General features: G+C 36.3%; 1 protein-coding gene across 6 annotated transcripts in view; it reads left to right on the top strand.

Annotated features, from left to right (window-relative positions):
- elmo1 (engulfment and cell motility 1 (ced-12 homolog, C. elegans)) overlaps window positions 1–23,491 on the top strand; it is a 59,781-nt gene that overhangs the window by 20,888 nt on the left and 15,402 nt on the right. For 2 of the 6 annotated variants that reach the window (XM_077742942.1, XM_077742944.1), the window contains 15 exons: window positions 7,815–7,951; window positions 9,658–9,698; window positions 9,869–9,938; window positions 10,030–10,080; window positions 11,325–11,494; window positions 13,291–13,326; window positions 14,986–15,085; window positions 15,162–15,313; window positions 16,873–16,951; window positions 17,300–17,341; window positions 17,930–17,980; window positions 18,090–18,212; window positions 18,899–19,027; window positions 19,093–19,197; window positions 20,190–20,298. In XM_077742942.1, coding sequence (XP_077599068.1) covers window positions 7,874–7,951; window positions 9,658–9,698; window positions 9,869–9,938; window positions 10,030–10,080; window positions 11,325–11,494; window positions 13,291–13,326; window positions 14,986–15,085; window positions 15,162–15,313; window positions 16,873–16,951; window positions 17,300–17,341; window positions 17,930–17,980; window positions 18,090–18,212; window positions 18,899–19,027; window positions 19,093–19,197; window positions 20,190–20,298 — 1,336 coding nt within the window. In that variant the 5' untranslated portion in view covers window positions 7,815–7,873. Of the gene's footprint in view, window positions 1–2,687; window positions 2,850–7,814; window positions 7,952–9,657; window positions 9,699–9,868; window positions 9,939–10,029; window positions 10,081–11,324; window positions 11,495–13,290; window positions 13,327–14,985; window positions 15,086–15,161; window positions 15,314–16,872; window positions 16,952–17,299; window positions 17,342–17,929; window positions 17,981–18,089; window positions 18,213–18,898; window positions 19,028–19,092; window positions 19,198–20,189; window positions 20,299–23,491 lie in introns of those variants that run through there. The other 4 variants (XM_077742943.1, XM_077742946.1, XM_077742945.1 and 1 more) reach the window with 4 other exon arrangements.

Below are 23,491 nucleotides of genomic sequence, written 5' to 3' on the forward strand. Positions count from 1 at the left end.
ATTGTCTATATTATGAATAAATAATTTCCATGATGTAATTTACAGTAGTACTTCAACAGACAAGTGCGCCGACATACGAGTGCACCAACATACGAGTGCCCCAACATACGAGCAATTTGAGATACGAGTAAAAATTTGAGCAGATATTTATCTTGAGATACGAGACAAATTTTGATATACGAGCAGACAGCGGACGCGAGAAGCTGCTCATGAGATAATCATGGGAACTGTCTTTCTCCCTGCAACTAATTTTGGGACTATTTTGAAGGGAATACAAAAGCAAACAGAAGAAAGGCATCAAAATTCAAAACAAAATTTAAATTCAGTTTAGTGTAAGGTTAGATTGAATTTATATCTGAGTTTGTCTGCATCGTAATCCAAGTTCATTTAAAGTTGTTTATGTTACGAGCGCGTTGCCGTGCAAAAAACAAACACTGCCATTACTGTGGTCAAAGTTTGAGGGACCGATTGCCAGGTCTCGACTGAACTAAACATCCGTGTGAGTATGCAAACGGAGCAGGCATTTTATTCCTGAGTCAAGACTTTCTTCAGTAACCGCACATTAACTTATTTTCCAATTATCATTAGTAATATTATCTGTCCACTGACATTCATTGCTTTTGGGTTCTAACATCACTGAAACATCCAAAATATTGGCTGCAGAATTGAATGATGTAATCTTCCATTTGCATTGATTCCTGTTGATGCTTCACAGAGCAAAATGCACATGCAAGGACACGTTAATCCAAGGCAGGCTCTGGTTTTGCGCCGCATCCTGAGCTTCATCGCTTGTGTTTACCGAAGCAGACTGACGGTCTTGGCTCTTTAGAAAGCCAATGGAGGACAATGTTTTTTTCTAACTTGCTGCGTTTTCATGGCGGAATTATTGGCCTTGCTTTTGCATATTCGCGAGTAAAGTTGATTATTCGTCTCGTAGTAGTGGAGCGAAGCGAATGAGTTTTGCTTTACGTTTGCACGAGTTATGCAATTTTTATTTGTAGTTAACATATTTAATCGATGGCGATAGATGCCCGATCATGTGGGTCTTGAATCGAATTCAAATGAGTTTGTCAGCTATTAAGCAAATATGAACAGAGATTATTTTTCCTGCAATCAATTCTATCTCCAAATGTTACATAATACGAAGCATGCTTTTTTCCTTTGACGAAGTCTTTGTTGTATATTTTGCCCCTTTATTTAAAAAAAAAAATCTTAAGCTCACGTCTTCCACCTGATTCCAATCTTCTAAAAACTGAATCGAATTGATTTATTCTCATTATACAATTATAATGAGAATTAAAGCTTTACCCTGAAGTGCACAGATAAATAATCAATCAATAAGTAGTCAGAACATAGATAAGTAGTCATTACATAAATAAGTAGTCATTACATAAATAAGTAGTCATTACGTAAATAAATAGTCATTACATAAATAAGTAGTCATTACATAAATAAGTAGTCATTACATAGATAAGTAGTCATTACATAGATAAGTAGTCATTACATAGATAAGTAGTCAACATGAATAGGTGGTCACATAATTAAGTCAATTACAAAAGTGACTAAAGTGGTGTGCAGCCTACGGAGTTTTAGTGCAAGTACAAGATAAGACATTAATTTTGATGATGTCCTTTTAGGTGCAGAACTCGACTTGAGTACGGTGATGGCTCTTGGGAAGAAACTGTCCTTGAGTCTGTTTGTTTTGGCTGTGATGGTCCTGTATTGGTGTATGCCGGGATGTTCATTGTCTTTTATGATGTCCTTTGCTTTTCCTAGGCACTGGAATTTGTAGTTGGTGGACAAGTTGACAATATTTTGGGCTGTTTTGATCACCCTCAGTGGGTTGGTGTTTAGTACCTTCAAGTAATGTAGCCTCTGCTGTGCCTTCTTGACAATTGCTGTGGTGTTTCCTACCTAAGTAAGGTCAGTGAGATATGGACCCCCAGGAATTTTAAAGTCTCCACTCGCTCCGTCGGAATTCCAGGACGAGTTCTCTGGTTTTGGAAACGTTCACCGCCAAGTTGTTGAGAGTGCATCATTTGCTGAGTCATACAACCTCTTCTCTGTAGACGACTCTGTGGTCATTCCCACCATTTATTCTGATTTCTGGTTATGTGATTAGATTGCCCTAATTGTAATAACAATTAAGTGGTGTTTTCACTCACAAAAAAAATGCAAAGAAAAGGGAGTGACTTCATAAGCTAGTCTTCCAATCTCTATCTACTTCTATAGAGAGATCTGAAACTGGGAAGTTCCAAAAACCAGTGTCAAAACCATCATGACGTGAAGATTTTCTGCATAGAGGAGCAGACTAAAATGACTCACGATATGGTCCAACCTAGTAACTACAGGAAACTGCTAACTGGCAGACAGCAAGGGTTATTTCCCCTCATTTAATACAAAAAAATGTATTCTCTCAATTGGGAAATTTCTATCGCTGTCAATAACAAATTCAGATACATTCCATCTGTATCTTTGTTTCAAAATCAACGAGGATCTCATTTTTTTGTATGTCATGTCAACATTTGGGCTCCATGGCAGCCGACATATTTGCAGCGTGAGCTCAATGAACAGGATGTTAATTGACAGTTTTTTCCGGTCTTTAGACTGTCGTCGCACTTCCTTCTCTACCTCACTCATGGTTTGCATGCCTTGCTGATTCGTTTCCTCTTTTCTTGGCAAACGCCTACTTCCTCTCTCTTGCTCCGTCCGTCTGTCTTCCTGTGGACCCTCGGACGCAAGCGTGGCAAAATGGTGATGTCAAACTATTTAGATTCCTTAACGTTTTGTGCTCCAGAAAAGTTTTTGGGTTGCTTGAGCTGTTTGGAATAGATCGGGATCTGATAGTGGTGAGTCCATTTGCTGTCTTGGCTTTCAAAACCAAATTCAGTCCTTGGAAAGTACTTATTTTATGATCAAAATAAGTCCTAATCATTTGCCATACTATTGACATTACATTAGAAAAAAACTCGGACTAAATTAGGGCAAAAATGCAAAGAAAATTGTTAACATTTTGAAACAAATTAAAACAAATAAGTTACAACTGCCAAAATTTAATGAACAGGAACATTTGAACTGTTTTAAAATTAAATTGGGCCCAAAAAAGGTTTAATTTTACCAGTATTTTTACAAAAAAAAAAAAAAAATTGGGTGAAAAAGCTAAATAAAATGAAAATAAATTTTCCCACAGTCATAACTCAGAACACTTTTATCTCAAATCATTTTCCCTCAATGAAATTAATAGAATTACCATAAATTTGCTCTAAGGTTTTTTTCTTTTAAATAAATAATTGCTTGTTGATGGCACTAGAAGTCCTAACCATTTCGACTGGGTGGGTTGGCAGCGATCATTATAATGTGCAACAACTGGCAGCCAATCAGTTTCATGGTAATATAAGATCACATTTTTAATGGGAATCATAAATCCCTGAAAGAATTTAGTAAAAATAGTTAACACCTTTAAACCTGTTTATTTCACAAGAACAAAAAGATTAAACCTCCCAATATTAACACCATCTTCCACTTAAGACATGTTCTAGAACACGCATCAAATTTTGATGCACGTTCTAGAAATGCGCCGTCAGCTTGCAATAAAGTCAAAAGTGGAAAGTTTCCTTGTGGTAAACGAACTGACTAGGCCAAGTCTTGTAAATACTCTGGCTTCTAGTTCCGACAATTGTTCCCGCCGGCCAGCTGGAACGCTCACTCGGGTCGTGTTTGCGGTTTTGAGAGTCTCGCAAGAGTTTCTTGCTTGAGTTTGTGTGTGAGTACTTTTTCTTGACAGGATATCCTGCTTACAGCATTGTTGCGAGGTTCTTGTGACACTCGTTACCTTTTTAAAACGGTAGTTCAGGGCCAAGCCGTGCCTGTGTTAGAATACACGATTACAATGTAAGACTAGAAGAGAGCTAACTAAGTTGGATATTATTTATCCCAAAAAATGAAATGTAAAAATGAGATTAAACTTTTACAGTTCATGCATTTCACTGCCAGTCAATTCACCACAGAGTGCCATATTTTGGGTTAAAAAGCCAAACTTATGTTTCTGCACGATCACCCTAATCATTCATCTGGTGGAACCAAAAAAATTTGAGTATTGGCAGCCGCGACAAAGTGCCTGGAATCTTAAGGCTGCACTTGGCACTAGAAAATCGTTCACATTTTTTCCTTAGACATATTCATTCACAGTTTATCAATGCCTTTTAGCAAGTACCACATTTTGACCAAAAAACGGCAATCAACAGATTAACACTGCAACCTGAAGCATACGTTATATTATTTTTTTTTTTAGTTTACCTGAACCAGAAGTTGTTTGACTTTTGGTGTCGGCGACGTAAGACCTAAGTGACCACAAAACTGCATTTGGCGATGAGCAAGGCATTTTTTAGGGTATATTGTCTCATTGCAGCCTATTGTTACGATGGATGTCGGTATTGCTCTCCTTTTTCTGTTCTTTATGTGATGTTAGGCTTTGTTTCCATGGTAATACATATTCTATGAGCTGAATCTAGAAGACCTAGCTTTCTTTTTTGGGCGAAAAATGGAGAGTGAAAAGGACAAAGATACTCCCGGTACACAGACGAGTACCATACACTATCTAAACAGAAACTCTGACACGGGGTACGGATTATGTATTCATAAAGTCGAAATGTTGTAGGTCGGAGACACCGTAACCTGTAGATTCTCTTTCTATATACAAAAGGGATTAATAAGTATTTAGTCAACCACCAATTGTGCAAGTTCTCCTATTTGAAAAGCTTTGAGATGCCTGTAATTGTCAACATGGGTAAACCTCAACCATACACCTACAAAAAAGAAGTATATCTGGCTGTCGAAGAGGTCTTACTTCTAACAAGGTCTCCACTCGTTACCTATATTAATAGTAACTGAGTGAAAATCTCCTTCCATCAGCAAGGACATTGAAGATGAGACATGGATGGGTCTTTCAGCATGACAATGATCCCAAACACACAGCCAGGGCAACAAAGGAGTGGCTTCCTAAGAATCATTTCAAGGTCCTGGAGTGGCCTAGCCAGTCTCCAGATCTAAACCCCATAGAAAATCTGTGGAGGGAGTTGAAAATATGTATTGCCCAACAACAAACCCAAAACATCAGTGGCCTTGAGGAGATCTGCATGGGGGAATGGCTCAAAATACCAACGGCATTTTTTAAAAGCTTGTTAAAAGTTACAGAAAACATTTGGCCTCCATTATTGCCAATAAAGGGTACATAACAAAGTATTGAGATGAACAATAACGACCAAATACTTATTTTCCACCATAATTTGCAAATTAATTCTTCATTCAAACAATGTGATCTTCTGTTTTGTTTTTCCATATTCTGTCTTGAGGTTTACCCATCTTGACAATTACAGGCCTCTCTAATCTTTTAAAGTAGGAGAACTTGCACAAATGTTGGCTGACTAAATACTTATTTGTCCGACTGTACCTAAGTTACAATGTCTGCGATTTGCTGGCAGCCAACTGTGCCTTACCTACAGTACATAGTTAGCTGGGATAGGCTCCAGCACCCCTTGCGACTCATATGTAGATAAGCGGTGCAGAACATGAATGAATTAAGAACACCACCAAAGGTAGAATCTTACAAGAAAATAATTCTATTGTTAAAATTGATGGACACTTCTGGTAAATATGTACGTTTTTAATGCAAACATGAGTCGGCGTCCAATCCCTATTGAAACAAAAGTTTAGTCCTTTGTCTTTTGCTTGCATTGTTTAAATGACAGTGCTTCCTCCCCTCACCATTCGTCATTTGTCTTTCTATCCACTTGACAGCCTTTTGTTTTGGGCTGCTTTTCCTCCAGGCCAAAGTAGAGGATGGACACGAACCCATTATTGGTTAGTCCAGCACTCTTTTGGGAGCTGGGTTTTGCCTGTCTTTAATGTACGCGCCTTTGCTGAAGGGGGAAATACGAGCTGTCTTGTGGCCAAAGTACCAAAACGGAGAGGCAACTTTGTCCTCTTTTGTCCAAGCTCACTTTTCAAAGACATGTTGATCTCCCATGTGAGTAAACGCCCCTTCGCGGAGGATTTTGAGAGACCACGCTTGATGAGTGGCAACCTCTTTCTTTTCTGTTTTTATGAAACGCTCCCAGCTTTAAAGTTAAAAGACTCTTGGATTTTGTTGGAACTTTTATCAAGGCTGAACCATATTTATCTTGCTCTTTTGTCACAAAAATTGGCTTTGATGTTGGGAGTGTGGTTTCAGGCTTGCGACACATGTTTGTGTTTTGGAGGCATAGCTCAGCACGATCAATTAGAATTGACTGAAACATGACTCGTTTGAGTGGTATTGTAAAAAATTGAAGTTGGTCAAGGGCAGCCATGACAAATGTGTTGTGTTGATTTTTGTCAGGCATGGAAAAGGCACTATGGGAAAAGTCATTAGTTGAGGAGAAATTTTGGGAGAAATGTTTATCATTTGATGAGAAATACTCTTCTAAGTAAAGAGGAACCTACTAGCTACTAATAGAATTGTTTTCTAGTTAATTATTTACAAAAGTTCACGTAATTTTGGCCTATGAATCTTTTTAATAGCATCTTATACTCATTTGTGATCTCAAGTCCAAAAAATATGGTAAATATTTTTTAATATGGTTAATTCAATGAAATTAATTTCAGCTTCTGAGAAAATTATGTCTTTTCTGACTGAGTTAAATATTGATTATTAAGGTTTTTTGGACCAAAGATTGTTACTCATTTTAAAATTAATAATCACCTATTCTTTGTTATTGAGAAAAATATGTAAGTGGTTAGATTCAGGCGTTTGTTGACATAGACAACAGAAGTTTGGTTTTCAAATTAAGGTTTCAAAATATGATTAAACTAGAGGAGTACTCTGAAAGATCAGACCAAATGAATTGGTCGCTGGGATCCTGTCAGTTTAAAAATGTTAGTGTATTTCTTAATACATTCATTTTTTACTTAACTTTGTACTTTATACTTTTTACTTTAATGATGAGTGATGAGTATGTTATTACTTTATTCCTTTTTTTTCTGTCTATGTTTCATATGTACTGTTAACGGATGCACTTTTTTATATGTATCGTATCTTGTGCTGGCCATCTGTCAAATTTTAAAGTCAAAGTGGCCCCCGGGCCCAAAAATTTACCCACCCTTGAGTTAGCTGGTGTTCTTTATTAAATGACAGTGTTTGAATGGTTAAGGAGAGGCGAGGGGAGGGGCCAGTGACTGCTGGCCTGTGACTCATTTTATTTGGTGGAGTTGTGACCAGTGAGCTACACAAAAAAAGCTAAAGAAAGATGTTGCCGCTACCATGGCGACCACTCGCCCAGAAAACGATTATTACGGGCTGACTCACTCAACACCGCGCCATTCACGCTCATAATGTCACACGAATAAAACTTTTCAAGTTTGGTTTGTTGCGATGTAAGAATTTAGCGATTTTAAAATCAGGGATCCCATTATTATTATTTTAATGCTCTTCCTGCTTTTATTGTTTTTGCTTTCCAATAACTAAACATTATTCATGGTAGAAGTGCAGTTTTGAGTGGGAATATTTAGAGAATTAAATTGATTTGCATCTAGTGTATTTATAAGAAGATATGCAGTATGAAAACTTGGCATGTTTTAAGTCAGTCTTTGTATTGATTCTGACTTTTGTCTAGCTTGGGAATCATTTGTTGGTGGTGTTGGTTGGGTGGAATTAGCATCAAGGGTTAAGGTCAAGGCACATGCAAATTGGAGCTGCAGGCTGCATGTTGAGAAGTATGATGGTGCTTCTATGTTTATTAAAGATGAATTTTAACATTTTCTCTTTCCTCTCTTGGCAGTTGCGAATGAGTTGAATTCGGCAGTAGACGAAGACGCGTAAAAGAGCACCCACGCCGCCATGCCGCCGCCACCAGACACCGTGAAGGTGGCCATTGAATGGCCAGGAGCTTTCCCTAAACTCATGGAGATTGACCAGGTAATAGAACTTTTACCTCTTTAAATAATACAATTAAAACATAAGAATTTTAAAAACAGAAAGCTATATTTTATTGGATAAATCTGAATCCATTTGTACTGTATGAAAATGTAAGTTAGAAATATAAAGCTAATTAGAAATTTACTGCGTGACTCACCCGTGTACCGCTGGCTGGGTGTCACCGTGGCAACGGGCGCCACGCTCGGCCTCGGCGCGACAACCTCTGCGGATGTTTGCATCCTCGTGCCTCGCGGGCGCCGGGATGCGGATGATAACACGTGCTCTTCCTCTTCTTCCAACTCATCCTCAAGCAGATGCTCCTCCTCTTCCTCTTTTGTTGTTGTGAACACACACACGTACACAAGCGACTTTCTCCTCACACACCTACAAAAGTGCGAGTCAGGTTATCAGGAGGGAAAGTGAGGATGTTAAACCAATTCACAGAAAGTGCGGGTGTGACAACGCCTGTTTCTAGGTGTAACAAAAATTCAAAAGTGATACATATTACAATTTTGAAAAATTAAACTGCAGTGGTACCTCGAGATATGGGTTTAATTTGTTCCCGGACTGAGCTCGTATGTCGATTTACTCGTAGCTCAAATGAACGTTTGCCATAGAAATGAACTAAAAACTAATTAATTCGTTCCAACCCTCTAAAAAAACACCAAAACAGGTTTTTGACTGGAAAAATATTTGTATTTGTTCTAATTTGCCATTATTAACAAAGTAACAAATAACAAGTGGTTTAATAGTACTAAAGTGTTTTTAATAGTACTAAAATGTGTTTAATAGTACTGAAATAGGTTTAATAGTACTAAAATGTGTTTAATAGTACTAAAGTGTGTTTAATAGTACTAAAATGTGTTTAATAGTACTAAAATTAGACAAATTTCTCTATGATGCAGACACACTCAAAACTAAATTGAATCTAACCTTGCACTAAATTTAATTCTATGAGCAGCCTCTCGCCGCTGTATAGCAAAATTTCTCAAGATAAATATTTGCTCAAAATTTTACTCGTATTTCAAATTGCATTATGTCGATGTATTAGTGTATTTCAGTGAGCTAAGTATAGAAGCATCTGCCTTTACTTATGGGTTGAAAAGTGAGGGTAGTGAACGCTTTCGCGAAGTATTAACTACAAATTTACTGACTACCCCATTGGCTGGTATAGCCTGTAGTTGGGTCAGTTATACTTGTAACTGCTTTGTACTTTTTTTCGATTTTTGGTGCTTTTGTTCAATATTCATCTTAACTGAACCAAAAAAAATGAGAAGAACTAATAATTATTGGATAAATAAGGCTAAAAGATTACATTTATGGAGATATTGATTTTCAGGCACTTTCTATCAATGTTGGGGCACTTTCAGGACACTATCTTTTCACTCATTGGCTGATTTTGGTAGACGTCCAATGCATTTGGACATTCAGCACCGCCAATGCCACTTAAACATGAGCATAATAAATGTACACTTTATGCCTTATGCAATATATTCACTAAACAATAAAACAGCCTAATTACACTGTTATTTGAATTGAATTTGACACAATAAACCAAAATACTAGGAGGTATTTTCTGAAGTATTTCTGGTGCTTTTAAACTGGCCATTATACAACAACAGTATTATTATATGCTGAAATTATGACTCTTCATTTTGGGGTACCACCCTAAGATTTAAAAATTATATTTGTTATTGTTTTTGCAGAAAAAGCCTCTCTCTGCCATTATCAAAGAAGTGTGCGAGGGGTAAGTCAGTTTCTCAGTTTGGGTGGTGGCAAACAATGTGGTCTTGCCTTAGTTATTATTTACTTGTTAAAAAATTGTACCTACCATTTAAAGCATAGCTGGGCGTGTTACACTTTGACAATTACCTGCTTGGTGGAAACTGTACAAGCTCATCAATGTTTTTGTTGCAGTTGGTCTCTGGGCAACCATGAAAATTTTGCACTCCAAATTGCAGACACCAATTTCTACATCACAGAAAAGGTTGGTTTTGTTGAATTGAAGTCTTCCAAAACACGACATGTGATGTCTTGAAAAAGTCATGTTTATGATTAACCTTTGTTGTTCATCTCAGAATCGCAATGAGATCAAAAATGGCTCCATCCTGCGCTTGACCACATCACCTGTAAGTAAACCCAACTAATACGTATTCACGACCATTGACGTTGCGAGGTATTACAATCCATTTTGACTGCTAATTGGTGCTAATAGTAGGAGTTCGGGGTTGTGTTATACATCCACTAGCTGGAGCTGTAGTAATAGTAGTAATTGGGGTATCGTTCATTCACTAGATTGAGCTCTAATACAGTGGTAGTCCGAGATACGAGCTCAATGCGTTCCGGGACTGAGCTCGTATGTCAATTTACTCGTAACTCAAATGAATGTTTCTCATTGAAATGAACTAAAACAAATTAATTAGTTCCGACCCTCTGAAAAAAACACCAAAAACAGGATATTGGATTGTAAAAACATTTTTGTTGTTCTAATTTGCCATCTATTAACAGAGTAACAAATAACCAGGGGTTTAATAGTACTACAATGTGTTTGACAGTACTAAAATTAGACGAATTTCGTGGAGGGGAGAAAGGGGGAAAATACTTTTTTTTGCATGGCAACGTGCTTGTAACATAAACAAATTTAAATGAACTTGGCTTATGATGCAGACATTCAAAATGAAGTTAAATCTAACCTTACACTAAACTTAATCCTAATTTTGTTTTACATTTGTATACCTTTCTTCTCCCGGGTAGGTCTATTTGCCCCGCCTCCACCCTGACTTTTACATGCAACCTATCAAGGGTTGTTTGCTTTTGTATTCCCTTCAAAATATTCTTAAAATGATGCACAAAAATGTCCTCACAATAGGATAACACACGACCACTTGCCAACTTGCCCAGGAAGTAGTACGCCTGTCGTATTACCGAGCAAGATCGGCTATTCGCACTGACTAAAGGGGGAAAAAACACAAAAAATGCAAAGCTCCGCCCAGTGCTCGTAGAGACATAACATAAGAGTTACAGGGAGAGAGACAGTGCCCTTTATTTTCTTATGAGGAGCCTCTCGTGTCCACTTTATTCTCGTACATCAAAATTTGTCTCGTATCTCAAGATAAATATTAGCTGGAAATTGCACTCGTATCTCAAATTGATCGTATGTCGAGGTATTACTGTAATAGTAATAGTAATGGGGGTGTTATACATACTCTAGATGGGGCTGTAGTAGGAGTAGTAGGGGTTGTGTTATCTATCAACTTGATGGACCTGTGCTAGAGGGAATATGGTAGGTAATGTGGCTCATCATGTGATTGTTATTTTGCAAATATGGACCTGGAGAAAAATGGCAGTGTTAAATGTGTGTGGCGGTCCGCAGCACCAGACGGCGACGCAGCTCCACGAGCGCATTCAGTCGTCCAGTATGGACGCCAAGCTGGAGGCGCTGAAGGATCTGGCGAGCGCGTCTCGGGACATCACCTTTGCCTTGGAGTTCATCAGCATGGATGGCATCTCATTGCTGACGCAGATGGTCGAGAGCGGCACCGAGTAAGTACTCGTGGAGTCCGAAAATGCTCTTTATGGGACTGCGGGAAGTTTAAAAGTATGGAGACGAGAGCAAAATCCTACACTTGGGAATCATTATATTATAATCAAATAATATGGAAATTTGTCAATAATCAACCCTAAAAATATTCCAACCAAAATTAAATACAAATTAAATTGGCAGTGTTTTCAAGATAAAAGTACAAACTAAAGATTTTTACTACGATTGTTGTAATGAAATCAATTAAAATGCCATTTCTAATTAGTAAATAATTGACCAAAAATATTTTAACTCCAAAATTGGTTGTGAACAGCACTTGCTTTAAATAGAGACAAATATTAATAAATATAAACGAACATTATCTTTATTTAAAAAAAAAAAAAAATCTTAAAAAATGTGAAAATATTTGACCAAAAAATCACTCCGATTCTTTAACAAACATGGTCAATAAGCATTTAAAAAAACTCAAATATGAACAAAATAAACAACATATTTTTAATTATTCCATTTTCTTAAATTCCATTAATAGATAAATCAGTGTGACCATAAGCCATTGTGTTATATTCCATTCCAACCAAATTTTTATATTGTTTTTAACAAGAAAATTGGATTCTCCCGTACATTACTTTAATAAACGCGCAATAAAAACATAATTACACTGCAAACAAATAAAACAGTTAGTGCATCTTAATTTCAATGTACCCTAAAGACCGACAATTCGCAATTTATAAGGTCACAAATTTTCGCAATATTCACACATTGTTTTTCCCCTTGTAGACTCTTTACATTCTTTTACTCGGTTTATGTAATTGCAGATGATAATAATTAATAATAATAATACACAAACACACATATAGCTATACTGGCAATGGGATTTTGCTGTGTTTTAAAAAGCTTGCTCAAATAAACCAATCTGTGTGTAGCCAGCACAGATGCTCTTATGTTGACACTTCATTAAGTCGACTCTTATGCTAATGAGAGTTTGTGTTTTTTATGGTATTGTAGTTAAAGGTAGATAGTACCCTCTACTGGTACAAGTATGTGGTAGTAGCATTTGAAGTGGGACTTAAATGTGTGGGAAAATGTCATGCTGGACTTATAGATGCCAAAAATTCTGTGAATATGTTTCACTTTCAGGGAAAGGTATTTTGTACTTTATGTGTACAAAATGAGGGCAAACATGTTTTATTTGAGATTTCAATGTATTTAGAAAATTATAAGAACATTAAGTAGGCATAACTCATTTTTTGTTTTGTTTAAAATCGACATTTAAAGCGGTGGAAACTATTTTACATCGTTTTTTTAATATGCTATTACATTTTTTGTTTAGTTTTAGCTTTTATTTATAATAAACTGAAATTGAAGGGGCAAAATAAGGAAATATAATATACATATATATCTATCATTTGAATTTGATCCTAAAACAGAAAGTCAGCACTCATGATTTACTTTCTCGGGCCGCACAAAAAGATGCGGTGGGCCAGATTTGGCCCCCGGGCCGCCATTTAGACACCTGTGGGCTAAGTGGTTCGGAAGATGAATAAATTAGGGTTATTCTTTATTTTAATTGACATATATTTAATTTACTTTATTTCTAAACTTTTGTGTTCATTAAATTGCTTATTTCATCTCAGTGATTTTTTTTCTTAAGTCAATTTCATTTACTATATTTCTTTAACTTATTTTACCAAAGCATTCATACACAATTTTTCATTTATTTGAAACATGACATTTTGTTTGCGAGTTTTTCTTTAGTAAGGACGCTTTTTTGACGGCCAAGTTTTTCAAATGTTTGCAGGCGCTATCAGAAACTCCAGAAGATTATGAAACCTTGGTAAGACTCCCAGAAGACCCCAGGCGGGGTCCGCATCCTCTCCTTACGTGCTCAACGTGAATCTTTGCGCTTTTTCTGCCTAATGCGCCGGCTGACCGAATCTGCATGATTAAGACCGGCCGCCACAATGCCTTCTGGGAAAAAAACATTCAAGGCGTTTTCTTTTGTTTTTTATGTTGCATGTTCTTTTTTTTTTCAGGTCATTCTTTAACTCTTTATCCGACGGACGACCAAGATTTTCTTTTTTCTATTCTTAGTCCTTACATTTTCTAATGAATTGATTGGTTAATGAGTTAAATCTTGGTGGTCCTGTCATTGGCTATTTGGAGTGGGCGCTTTCTTGGTGATTCCATCATATTTTGCTTATTTCTGTTACCGAGGAAACATCTTTCACTAACTATTTGTTGACAATTATGTTTTTAAAATAAGCTATTTTAAACTAACCATGCTAATTTTTTAACGAGTTAACAAGTTGTTAACGACAAAACCCTTTGAAAATATGTCAAGTGCATGTATCATCGTTTTACATTTTTTCATTTATTTTTTCTTCCTAAAAACATCCTCAAGCCCATTAAATGCTTATTATCGTCCAATGGGATTTTAAAATGAATACATCTCATTCGATTAAATACATTTTGTAAAATCTACGTGAAAACAAATGAAGTACCTTAGAATACACCAGTAATTACAAAATATATAATTTGAGTGTCCCCTCAATGATGATTCAAAAATGTATATTACATATACACACATGTACACATATACGCATGTACATGTACACATGTACACGTATACACATGTACACGTACACATGTACACATATGTACACATGTACACGTACACATGTACACATATGTACACACATGTACACGTACACATGTACACATATGTACATGTGTACATGTGTACATATATACATATATACATGTATACCTGTATACATGTATACATGTATACATGTATACATGTATACATGTATACATGTATTCATGTATACATGTATACATGTATACATATATACATGTATACATATATACATGTGTACATGTATATATGTATATATGTGTACATCTATCTATACATGTATACATATATACACATATACACATATATACATATATACATACACTTATACACTTGTTTGTATTCAATAGTGACAATAATTACTCTTGACTTCATTAGGGTTGTCACAAAGACTTCATTCCATAGTAAATTTCAAATTAAATTCTCTGCAGATTTTCATTTCAACTCTAGAGGTCGTTCTTGCATTGATAATTTTCTCCTCCAAAAGTAAACCCAAATATTACAACTTCAGTAGATAGAAGTTCAGTTAAAGAAGGCTTTGCTTTTTTTGGAGGCGTCTCGCAAATTGCCTGAATACAATTCAAACCAAACCTGACAAAACAAAGGAAATACATTCCTTTTGCTAATATTTGTATGATTTGCCCAGTATTGTTTGTTTCCTCCTTCTGCATGAGATCACATTTGAAACTTTTGAAAAATTATTTTCCCCGCTGCTGCTTTCCATGTCCGGACAAGCTCGGAGCTTTTTTTTCTTCTATCTGCTCTTGCTCGCTTCTTTTCCTCATTTTCCAAAAAGCGGCTAAACTTGCCGCCTCTTAAACGTGAACTTTCTCAATTTCCACTTGTTTATTATAGTTTTGGCGATCTGCTGTCATTCACGCTCACCGCCTTCGTGGAGCTGATGGACCACGGCATCGTCTCCTGGGATACTTTTTCCGTGGCCTTCATCAAGAAGGTCAGTCCCAGGCCAAAAATGGGGCTGAACATCGCCATGAGCGCCGAGTTTAAACGCCATGGCATTCACATTCCAGATCGCCAGTTACGTCAACAAGTCGGCCATGGACACGGCCGTACTGCAGCGTTCGCTGGCCATCCTGGAGTCCATGGTACTCAACAGCCAGGAACTCTACCACAAAGTAGCCCAGGAGATCACCATCGGGCAGCTCATACCACACCTGCAGGGGTGAGTCAATTTCTGAGATTCCAGCAGTAGTTAAATTTTTGGCGATGTAATCCTCTTCTTAAATTTGTCAATGTGCTCCTATAATTCCTATAAAAAGTCATGCAATTACACTCTTTCCTCACTTTTTCCCAACTGGGTATTCAGCTGCAAATGTAGCATGCCTTACAGAAAGCATATTAAAACAAAAAAATCTATTATAATAAAATATTTACACTGGCATTTTTCTCCAGGTCCAATTTTTTTAAAATAACAATCACATGATGAGCCACATTACCATATTCCCTCTAGCTCAGACAGTCCATCGAGTTGATAGATAACACAACCCCTACTGCTACTATTACAACTACAGGCCCATCTAGTGGTGTATAACATCCCCATTACTACTACTACTATTACAACTACAGCCACATCTAGTGATGTATAACATCCCCATTACTACTACTACTATTACAACTACAGGCCCATCTAGTGTTGTATAACATCCCCATTACTACTACTACTACTACTACTATTACAACTACAGGCCCATCTAGTGATGTATAACATCCCCAATACTACTAATACTATTACAACTACAGCCCCATCTAGTGATGTATAACATCCCCATTACTACTACTACTACTGCTAGTACTACTACTACTACTGCCAGTACTACTACTACTACTGCCAGTACTACTACTACTGCTAGTACTACTACTACTACTGCCAGTACTACTACTACTACTGCCAGTACTACTACTACTGCTAGTACTACCACTACTACTACTCCTAGTACTACTACCACTACTACTGCTATTACTACTACTACTACTACTACTACTACTACTACTACTACTACTACTACTACAGTAATACCTCGACATACGAGTACCCCGACATACAAGCAATTTGAGATAAGTGTAAAATTTAGAGCTAATATTTATCTTGAGATATAAGACAGATTTTGATATACGAGCAGACAGTGGATGCGAGAGGCTCCTCATAAGATCATCGTGGCCACTGTCTTTCTTGTCGCAACTCCCTTGTGTAATGTCTCTAAGAGCACTGGGCGGAGCGTTGCATTTTTCCAGTGTTTATTTTCCCCCTTTAGTCAGTGCAGAATGGCGGCACTTGCTCGATAATACGAGAGGAGTATATACTACTTCTCGTTGTCAAGTTGTTGTCCGTTATCCTATTGTGAGGACTTTTTTGTGCATCATTTTCGGAATATTTTGAAGGGAAGACCAAAGTAAACAACCCTTGATAGGTTGAATCTGAAAGTCAGGGTGGAGGCGGGGCAAATAGAGCCAACCCAGGAGAAGAAAGGTATCAAAATGTCAAAATATTAGAATTAAGTTTAATGTTAGGTTAATTCAACTTATTTTATGTCTATCTGCGTCATAATCCAAGTTCATTTCAATGTGTTTATGTTATGTTACGAGCGCGTTGCCGTGCAAAATAAAGTTCGAACCTAATAGAAATTGGTCAAGAGCTGGCTTTTAAAAGCATTGAAAGTAAACTCTAATCAGGAGCTATGAGGAAGAAACGCTGAAGGGTTGGTATGTCTCATTCTGTTACAGGACCGACCAGGACATCCAGACATACACCATCGCCGTCATCAACGCTCTCTTCCTCAAAGCTCCTGAGGAAAGAAGACAAGTAAGTTGACTGCTCTCACTTTTTATTTTATTCTTCCTTCCTTCCCCCATCCGCCCCGCAGATCCCAAAAACAGCGTCAGTCCTCCCCCTCCTTCTCGTATCACAGCACTGTCCATCCAGCTGTGCTCTTTAATAATGAATGAACTCCCTTCCTTCCTCCGCTTTGCCGGAATGCCGCAATGGAATGAAATCGCACTCTAAAAATAAAAAAAATCCCTCCTTTTCTGACTACTTTCCCTCTTCCCAAAACTTCCCCTTCTTTTCCTGACCGCCGTCGTCACTTTTGCTCACCTTGTGGTGTGTTTTTTTTCTGACTTTGTTTCCTCACGGCGCACGACAACACGCTAGTTTGATGAGCACATTGTGGACATCCTAAATTGTCCCTTGACAGTAAGTGCACCAATCCATTACAATAGTTGTTATGGTACCCCCCAAAAAAGTCGTCCCCCCACCCAAAGCACACACCTAAAGACACATGGTGGACTTTTTAAGTTTAAGTTTGACTTTTTTTTTTTAATTTTAATCACAACAGGGCCAAACTGTAAAGGAAAATTGTGTTTATGTTTATTTATTTAGTTTTATTTACAATTGAAAGGTTAACTGGGAAAATAAATTAAAATAAAATAATAAATAGAAAATGCTTTGTCAATTTAGTTGGTTTGCCTCAATGTGGTAATTTTATTTTTAAGCTAAACTTTATTCTAGTTTTTTTATAACCATAAAACATTCAAGACAATAGAACAATTTAATTAGTAAACTTTTTTAGGGCATCATTGTCAATGGCAAAAAAAAATAATCAACTAATTGAAATATATTTATTCTTTTCGGTATGGCCCTTATATTTCAGTTTTGACTCTAAACCCTCCATTTTATCAGTGTCTTTAATCCCATTTATTGTTATTTTCTCATTTGAAAATTGTACTTTTTGAAGAGATTTTCTTTTTTTTTCTTGATTGATTTTTGTCTCTTTCTTTGCAGGAGATGGCTCACATTTTGGCCCAGAAGCAACTGCGCTCCATCATCCTCAGCGTAGGCCCACAAAAACACTCAGTCCATTGATTTTTTTGTTGTTTTTTGTAGTTTTTTTGCTGCCACCAAGAAGATGATGACATCTTATTTTTCTCGTCCCTGTTTGCAGAGCGTCATCCGCGGACCGACGCCCATCAATGACGAGATGGCGCATCAGTTGTATGTTCTGCAGGTTCTGACATTCAATCTGCTGGAGGACCGTATGATGACCAAGATGGACCCCCAGGACCAGGTGAGAAACTGGAATAAAATTGTGATTGGAAAAAAACAAAATTAATCCAAATTTAAGGAGAAAACATCCATATAATGAGAAATAAATCAGTCTTAGGATTTAAAAATGAATTTTGGGGTAAAAGACATTTTTTGGTAGAAATATGTGATTAGATTTTTAGTCCAAATTTCAAAATTTAATTGGGCCAGGTGTGCAACTGGAATAAAATTCAGATTTGGGGGAAACAAAATGAATTGAAATTTAAGGGGAAAATCTTCATAATGAGAAATAAATCAGCCTTATGATTATTATTATTTTTGTAAAAAAATAGAATATTTTTGGTAGAAATATGTGATTACATTTTTTTAAATCATAGTTTTCCGAGGACGAAATTTTATTATCAAGACTGAGTATAAAGAACTCATGAGGAAGACATTTTTGTGCTCAAAAAAATGTGTTTAAATTGAGTGAAACTGTCCATATTTGAACATTTAATTGGACCAGATAAGCAATTGGAATAAAACTCACCTAAAAAAACAACACCTAGTTTTTTGGGGGTTTGATTAAAATAACAATTGTTTAATCAGAATTTTATAAGACGCAAATATGCATCAGATGGAATTTCGTTACATTATGTTTTTCAACATTATAAATGAAAAGAAGAGTTCTTTATCCACAAATATTCATTTTCTGATGGTGTTTTTCAGGCTCAGCGTGACGTCATTTTCGAACTGCGCCGGATCGCCTTCGATATGGAGTCCGAAGCCAACAACGGCGGCAGCATGGAGAAGCGCAAATCCATGTACACACGAGACTACAAGAAGCTGGGCTTCATGGTAAGGCTTCACAAATTTCCTCTGGTGCTGAACCTCCCTCTTCTTACGGGCGTTTGCTTTCTCAGAACCACGTAAACCCAGCAGTGGATTTCACCCAGATTCCTCCTGGGATGCTGGCGCTGGATAACATGCTCTACTTTGCCAGGCACCACCAGGACGCCTACATCAGGGTCAGTGCATACATTAAACAAGTACATACAGTGGTACCTCGAGATACGAGCTTAAAGTGTTCCGGGACTGAGCTCGTATGTTGATTTACTCGTAACTCAAACAAATGTTTCCCATAGAAATGAACTAAAAATAAATGAATTAGTTCCAAGCCTCTGAAAAAACACAAAAAACAGGATATTGGATTGGAAAAACATTTTTTATTTGTTGTAATTTGCCATCTATTAACAAAGTAATAAATAACTAGTGGTTTTATAGTAGTAAAAATGTGTTTAATAGTATTTTAAAATTAGACGCATTTCGCGGAGGGGGGCAAGAGAGAGAACTTGCATGGCAACGCGCTGGTAACATAACAAACAAATTTAAACGAAGCTGGATTGCAACGCAGACGACCTACTTAAAAATAAATGTAATCTAACCTTACACTAAACTTAATTCTAATATTGTTTTAAATTTTGATACCTTTCTTGGCTCTTTTTACCCCGCCTCCACCCTGACTTTCAGATGTAACCTGTTGAGGGTTGTTTACTTTTGTCTTCCCTTCAAAATACTCCCAAAATTATGCTAAAAAATGTCCTCACAATAGAAAAACTCACGACCACTTGCCAACGAGAAGAAGTAGTATACTACTCAAATTATCGAGCAAGCTCCTCCGCCATTCGCACTGACTAACAGGGAAAAAAACACTGAAAAAATACAATGCTCCGCCCAGTGCTCGTAGAGACATTACACAAGGGAATTGCGACTGCTTGAGATACCTCTTCTATATGATTGTAGGAAAAAGTATATATATATATTTTTTTTTTCCAAAAACATCCAATATTTCAAAAGTGTCCTTAACTAATGACGATAGTTTACTTGTTAATTCTCATTTCTAACATTTTTAAATGAATAGTTACATTATTTAGTGTTCTCAAACACAACTATGAAATTGTCTATTGCTTCTCTTATGCCATTCCTATTGTTCAATGCCCCTTTCCTTGTTTTGTTGTAGATTGTTCTGGAGAACAGCAGCCGGGAAGACAAGCACGAGTGTCCGTTTGGTCGCAGCAGTATTGAACTTACAAAGATGCTTTGCGAGATCCTTAAAGTGGGAGAACTGCGTAAGTAGTGTGCAAACACAGTACACACACACACAAAAAAAACCTCCAAATACATGCATGTAAAATCGGGGGTGGCTTATTACTCTTTACTATTTTAAAAATAATGCTTTACAATAACTCTGTATTTAAAGTATCTATGATGTCATACTATATTATATACTTTTTGCACGGCAACGCGCTCGTAACATAACATAAACTAATTAAAATGAACTTAGATTACAATGCAGATAGACTCAAAAATAAGTTTTATCTAACCTTGCACTAAACTTATTTCTGATTTAGTTTGACTTTTTGATATTTACATTTGAATTGCATTTTGGATAATTATTTTAAAACATTATAAAATTCGGATTTTATTTTCTTGTATTTATTTTTAGTTCTAAATAGTATTTTGTCTTTATTTACCTTTTTTTTGTTCAATTGGGCATTTAAAATGTTTCATTATTGTTAATAAGCTCACTTTGGATTCTCTTCACAGCAGATGTTTTTTTTTTGTATACTTTTATTTTTCCTGGCAGGATAGTGTGTCTATTCCTCTGACGTGCCTTTATTATTTATTGATATCATTATTTATTTCTCCATCCTTTCTCCATCTGCCGGGCCGCTTCCGGCTCACCATCTGCTGTAACATTTAACAATCTCAAGCGCTCTTCATTTGTAGTCATTGTTTGGATTTTAGTCATGTTTTAATGGCCAAACTGTCCAGAATTCATAAAGTTTAACAGATAGAATAGTATTTGTATAGTATAATAATCGCCTATGTTCTTCACTTGATCTGATGGAGAAGTGTCAAACTCTCCCAGCAAGAAATAATGAAGAACCCTGATTGGGCAAGGATGGTACGCAATTAGCCCGTAAGCTCGTTAAAGACGATTAGGGCAGATGTTCCCACAGTGCTTAAACGCTGCTCGGCAACATGAGCGCACGTGTACGTTTTTGATTTTGCTTCCAAGTTGATTTATTCAGAAAAGAGCAAGTAGTATATTCAATGGGAATATATAGTAAAGTCGCACATACAGTGATACCTCGAGATAAGAGCTTATTGCGTTCTGGGACGGAGCTCATATGTCGATTTTCTCGTAATTCAAACGAACGTTTCCCATAGAAATGAACTAAAGACTAATTAATTAGTTTCAACTCTTGGAAAAAACACCTGGTTTAAATTTTACTGGGTATGAGTTTATTCATTTCTTTTCTAACATGTGATTGGCTGGTAAATAATTTAGAAAGTACTATGGCTACTGCCTATTTTTAGCTGGGATTGACTCCAGCACCCTCGTGAGTGTAAGCAGAACAGTAAATTAGTGATTAGAAAATGAGTAAAAAGTGTCTTTATGATGTCTATTTACATTAAAAAGTTGATACATGATTTATAAAATTTATATGAATAGAATTATAACTTAACATAAAAAAAACTTGACAAATTACAATTAAGCAAAATAAGACTAAACAAAGCATCATGGCGACTGGTCTCTTAAAAAAATCAAGTGCTGTCAATGATTTATAAAGCATTAATGCTCAACTGAAATAATTGAGCACATTTTCACTTTAATTTGTCATTATTTTCCCTTCTAGGAATTCATTTATTTTCTTTCCTTGCTCTACTGTATTTGTCCTCAAGCCACTTAGCTGAGATTCACCACAAAATGACACTTTTTCCCAGTGATGCCTCTGCGGTGTTTGCTGTAGCCTGGTTACCACACATACATGCCGACTGGACTGTAAAATAGTGCTGACGTTGTGTGCTGGACACACACACACACACACACACACACACACACACACACACACACACACACACACACACACACAAACACACTTTCTCCTTGTCACAGTGGGGCATGAGCATGGCAATTAGAGCAAGGATGACATCTTTCACTGCGCATTCATCATGTGGCTTGGCTACAAGGTGACTCTCTTTACACACACACACAGTAGACGTTGGCAGATGTCAGGGGTGGCGCCGTGCCCGTTAAAGTCGACCCCCCCTTCCTCCCCTTGGCCCTTCAGGCCTCATTTGCATGTTGGCCAGCCCGTTAACGAGATGACGACACGGGTTTATGCACCATATTAGATTAGATTAGATGACTTTATTCGTCCCGTATTCGGTACATTTTTACTGTCACAGTAGTAAGAGGGTGAGAATAGAGACACAGGAAAATACATTTTAGATGTAAATAAATAGGTAATAAATAAGTTAACAAACACATAAAAAAAATACATGAATAAGTGTTTATATCCACATACATACACATACAAATATATAAATATACACATACATACACATACATATATATAAATATACATATATACATACACATACAAATATATAAATATACATATATACATACACATACAAATATATAAATATACATATATACATCCACATACATACACATACAAATATATAAATATACATATATACATCCGCATACATACACATACAAATATATAAATATACATATATACATCCACATACATACACATACAAATATATAAATATACATATATACATCCGCATACATACACATACAAATATATAAATATACATATATACATCCACATACATACACATACAAATATATAAATATACATATATACATCCGCATACATACACATACAAATATATAAATATACATATATACATCCACATACATACACATACAAATATATAAATATACATATACATATATACATCCACATACATATATATAAATATACATATATATATCCACATACATACACATACAAATATATAAATATACATATACATACATACACATACGTATATATATATATATATATATAAATATACATATATGCATCCACATAGATGCACATGTATACATATGGTTGGCCATACACACACATGCAGACTGTCACAGGCAAGGATTGAGGCACAAAAATAGAACACCACTCGAAAGACAGCGGGGGTCCGCTGGCATAAGGCAAGGCATGCACGTCCCATGAAGAACACTTCATGTCTGCGGATTTTAGCACTGCTATATTTTTATTAGTTTGTATTATTTTGTTTGTATAAGTTTGTATAATTGTATTTTTTTAATTATGCTTTTTCCTATTTATGCCAAAAAGATGTCAATTTTAAACTAGTTATCAGTTATACATTTTTTATCCATTTGAAGTGAGCAACCTCACAGCAAATTTATATTCAAATAACAAAGAATTTGCTGCA

The sequence above is a fragment of the Stigmatopora nigra genome, chromosome 21 (assembly GCF_051989575.1).
Source record: "Stigmatopora nigra isolate UIUO_SnigA chromosome 21, RoL_Snig_1.1, whole genome shotgun sequence".
Taxonomy (NCBI): domain Eukaryota; kingdom Metazoa; phylum Chordata; class Actinopteri; order Syngnathiformes; family Syngnathidae; genus Stigmatopora; species Stigmatopora nigra.